Source organism: Cicer arietinum, chromosome 5 (assembly GCF_000331145.2).
Source record: "Cicer arietinum cultivar CDC Frontier isolate Library 1 chromosome 5, Cicar.CDCFrontier_v2.0, whole genome shotgun sequence".
NCBI classification, from domain to species: domain Eukaryota; kingdom Viridiplantae; phylum Streptophyta; class Magnoliopsida; order Fabales; family Fabaceae; genus Cicer; species Cicer arietinum.
Window position 1 is genome coordinate 44,386,823 of NC_021164.2, and position 4,893 is coordinate 44,391,715.

At 26.2% G+C, this 4,893-nt stretch overlaps 1 protein-coding gene across 1 annotated transcript in view; it reads left to right on the top strand.

The window, feature by feature from the left end:
- LOC101503036 (calcium-dependent protein kinase 2-like) overlaps positions 1-4,450 on the top strand; it is a 4,885-nt gene extending 435 nt beyond the window's left edge. Inside the window, exons 2-9 of the mRNA XM_012719384.3 lie at positions 1-455; positions 808-951; positions 1,482-1,634; positions 1,768-1,883; positions 2,112-2,279; positions 2,627-2,754; positions 2,860-2,959; positions 3,979-4,450. Of these exons, the coding sequence (XP_012574838.1) occupies positions 1-455; positions 808-951; positions 1,482-1,634; positions 1,768-1,883; positions 2,112-2,279; positions 2,627-2,754; positions 2,860-2,959; positions 3,979-4,077 (1,363 nt within the window). The 3' untranslated portion in view covers positions 4,078-4,450. The remainder of the gene's footprint in view (positions 456-807; positions 952-1,481; positions 1,635-1,767; positions 1,884-2,111; positions 2,280-2,626; positions 2,755-2,859; positions 2,960-3,978) is intronic.
- Positions 4,451-4,893: the final 443 nt, after the last annotated feature.

Here is a 4,893-nt window from a genome sequence, read left to right on the forward strand (position 1 = left end):
GAAAGAGCTAGGGAGAGGACAATTTGGTGTAACACATTTATGCACACATAAGGTAACAAAGGAACAATTTGCATGCAAAACAATTGCAAAGAGAAAACTAGTGAATAAAGAGGATATAGAGGATGTTAGAAGGGAGGTGCAAATAATGCATCACCTAACGGGTCAAGCAAATATTGTGGAATTAAAAGGTGCATATGAAGATAAACAATCGGTTCATTTGGTGATGGAATTATGTGCGGGTGGTGAATTATTTGATAGAATTATTGCAAAGGGACATTATACGGAACGTGCCGCAGCTTCTTTATTAAGAACAATTGTTCAAATAGTTCATACTTTGCATTCAATGGGTGTTATTCATAGAGACCTTAAGCCTGAAAATTTCTTATTGTTGAATAAGGATGAAAATGCACCCCTCAAAGCCACAGATTTTGGTCTATCCGTTTTTTTCAAACAAGGTTCATTTCCTATATATCATTTCTTTTTTGTTTACTCATATCTTTCTATTACATGAAATTTTCAAATTTATATATTAAACTAACTTTTTTTGAGTTTTAGAGAATCATTTTCATTTTATATATTATAGTTGCCTTTTACAAAATTAGAAAAGTTATTTGATAAAAAAAAAATTAAAAATGTTTTCTTACACCAAATTAGAGTCTTAGTGATTATTAGATGTGCCTCTTTGGTTTGAAGCATAAAGATGAATAAAATGATTTATAAACATTTTAATTAAGATAATAGAACCTTAATATGTTGTCCATGTGCTACATAAGCATATTTTAAAAGTGATTTTAACCTTTTGAACAGGAGAGATGTTCAAGGACATTGTTGGTAGTGCATATTACATAGCACCAGAGGTGTTGAAGAGAAGATATGGGCCAGAAGTTGACATATGGAGTATTGGTGTCATGCTATACATTCTTCTTTGTGGTGTCCCTCCCTTTTGGGCAGGTTAATTTTTTTAATAAATTTTAGTAATATGTTGATGGTCATAATCCAACATTTGACCTTCTTTATCACTTAATTCTTAATTGTTCTATTGTGTAGGTTAATTTAGTGTGGATTATTTGAGAAAATATTTTGTTTTTATTTCTAAAAAACTTGTGCTCATTTAATTAATTTGCTAATGAGACTATTTGATTTTTGAAGTAAATCATCACAATGAAGAAAATACAAAATGTTAATTAGGGATAATTTATTTTTTAAATTATTAAAATGATTCTTTTGATAATTTTATTTTATATTTTAAATATATAGAATTATTCATTTCAAGAGCCTCTCATTCTGAGAACGAAAATAGAAAATTAAAATAGTTTTTATATTCATCTTAATTCTTATTTTCAAGGTATTGAATTTTGTTATGAATTCCAATATATATAGCTTATAAAACAAATTAAATGACAAAATAATATTTTAAAATTTATGGTATAAATATGTGCATTGCTTGTGTGACTGAAAATAAAATAATTTTTTTTATACAGAATCTGAACATGGTATATTCAATTCCATATTAAGAGGCCACGTTGATTTTACAAGCGATCCATGGCCTTCAATTTCACCTGCAGCAAAAGATCTTGTAAGCAAAATGTTAAATTCAGATCCCAAACAAAGACTTACAGCATATGAAGTTTTGAGTAAGCATATTTTCTTTGTCTATTTAATTTAGTTATTTATTGAACAAGAAAAATTAAAATGCTTGATTCATTTACAGTTTCATGATTTTACTAACAAAATAAATCAAATATAAAAAATTTGAATAAAAAACAGATCATCCTTGGATCAAGGAGGATGGAGAAGCACCAGATAAACCTATTGACAATGCTGTATTGAATAGGCTCAAACAGTTCAGAGCAATGAACCAATTTAAGAAAGTTGCTCTAAAGGTAATTTTTTTACTTTTGCTTAATTAATTTTTTAAATTTTATAATTATTTACTTATTCAAGTTTATCTAGTGACATAAACACTTCTAAAATTATTTAAGAAAATTTATGAAAACAGCTTCTGAAACATGTTCCAGAAGCTGTTTTCAGATCATTTTAATTTATAAATATAGCGTATATAAAATTAGTTACAAAGAAAGTTAACAATAAAGTTTACAAAAATGAATTAGGTGATTGCTGGATGCTTATCAGAAGAAGAAATCATGGGATTGAAAGAAATGTTCAAGGGTATGGACACTGACAATAGTGGAACCATTACAATTGAAGAACTCAAACAAGGGCTTGCAAAACAGGGGACAAAGCTTTCAGAACAAGAAGTTAAACAATTAATGGAAGCTGTAAGTTATCCTCTTTTCCACTTTTTTATCATCTAAACAATTCAAATTCTAATAATTCCTCCCTTTTTTTTAACCATAGTTCTAAATTGTAATAATTGCAATGCCTTTATAGAGATTATTAAATAAAAAATTATACTGCGTCTACGATTACAGTTGCATAACGCAATTTAAAACTATGATAAATAACATGATTGAGAAAAATGTAAACAAAAGCATTCGATGCAATTGCAATATTGTTATAAAGACCGATAAAATCTTTATATTATAATTGTAGTTGTGGAACGCAATTTAAACTATAATAACAAACATAGAAACATATAGATTTTCTCAACTTGTACAAATTACAGGCTGATGCTGATGGAAATGGAACAATAGATTACGATGAGTTCATCACAGCAACAATGCATCTGAACAGAATGAATAGAGAAGAACATCTTTACACTGCTTTCCAATATTTTGATAAAGATAACAGCGGGTAAGAAAAACAACTACATTAATTAATTCAATGTATATTTGATTTGTAAATGGTAGTTTTTGAATGTTTTATCTCATTATTTGTACCATATGTATAAACCTGTAGGTTCATTACTACTGAAGAATTAGATCAAGCTCTTCGTGAATACAACATGCATGATGGCAGAGACATCAAGGATATCCTTCAAGAAGTTGATGGAGATAATGTAAGTGTTATATTTAATGTATTTTTGGATTTTAATTTAAGAAAGAAAATAAAGTGATTCTAGATAAAAAAAATTGATTTTAATATTTAGATGTCCCCTAGTAAAGCTGAGATTTAGACCTTTCACATTCTTCAATTCACAAATATGAAGTTATTTATAAATATAAATTACTTTATATGTATTCAATTATATTTTTACTAAAAATAATTTTATAAGTAGTTCACTTAAATGAAATTTTGTCACGTAAAAAAAATCAATTTTTGTCGTTGCAAAATCAAACATATATTATTTATTTTTTAAGGTAAAATTATTTTTAATTACAAAATGGATTATATTTTGAAATATAAATTTAAACTTTTCACCTTTTATGCTTCAATATATCTTTCAATTTACAAATATACAAATATAAATTACTTTTTATATATTCAACTAATTTTTAATTAAAATTAATTTAAGAAAATTTATTCACATTTAAATCAAATTTGTCACACATTCAAAAATCAATTTTTGTTGCATCGAAATCATACAAATACTTAACTATATATAGGGGTGTTTACGCGAAAACTCAACTTGCATTACCCATTTAAATTCCATTCTAATTTAAATCAACTCATTTAAACTCAATGTAACTCATTAACATGACATATATATTATTCTTTTTTACTGTATAATTTAAATTTAGTTGTTAAATTATATTTGAAAATTTATTGCTAATTTAATTGATTTATTGTATTTGTGAATGTATTGTAAATATTAAATGATATATTGTGATATAGTTTTATTATATTTTAGATGTTTAAGTATTTAAATTTATTTATATTTTCTTAAAATAAAAAAAAATATTTTTCTTTATAAACTTAACATAAAATTGATCAGTTTGAATATGAAATTTAACAGAAAAACGATTCAATTCAACTCGTGTACACTCCTATTCATATTTGATCCTTGTTTAAATTTCTTAATATCCTAATGAATATGCGATTGATAAATATAATGAGGAAATTGTGATATATGTGCAGGATGGACGTATTAACTATGATGAGTTTGCAGCTATGATGAGAAAAGGAAATCCAGAAGCTCATACTAAGAAGAGGCGTGATTCATTTGTTTCACTTTAGTGGTGGTGGGTTGTTATTATTATTAGCCTATATAAAAGGGTTCATTTGTTTTAACCCTATGTTTTTTCTTCGGTGGTGAAGTTGATGAGTGATGAAAAAAAAATGGTTATGGATTCATTGTACATGTAAATTGCATCGTGGTTTTGGTGGTTGGGAGGGGATATAGGTAAATGGGTCAAAGGTGGAAACAAAATGTCCAAAAAAAAATGGGGGAAGGGGTGAAAAGAAAACAAACTAACCTTTGAGAAATGTGGAGATATGATAGGGTATTTGGTTGGTTAACATTATTTTTCCTTTACCTTGTGAAAATTGTAACAAGTCGTGTATTAAAATTGACACTTAATTAGGAAAAAAAAGGGTGTTTGTGTACTAATTCCTTCTCAATGCTAGGTATAAATCATGTGTGCATTAATTTATTATGAAGACTATGGAGAGAGTAAACTTAATTGAAATTTATTTTCTACATTCTCAAAATTAAAAGTAAATACATGCATATTTGCTTACAACAAAAGTATACATTGTAAATAAAAAAAGTAAAAATACGAGAAAATTAAATTTAAAGAAAAATTTAAAAATAAAGAAGTCACAATTCAAAAACGTAGAAATAGCAAATCAAATAAAATTTAAATTTAAATTTTGAATGTCACATATTCTAAAGTCGATCTTAATTATTGAAAAAAAAATGATATTTGCATTGTCTAAACAATTTATACATTTAAGATAAAAACAATAATTTAGAACAAGATTGGTTTCTTATTGAACTAAAATACTAACATAATTGGGTTAAGAATTTACCATTTGGAATATGAATGATAG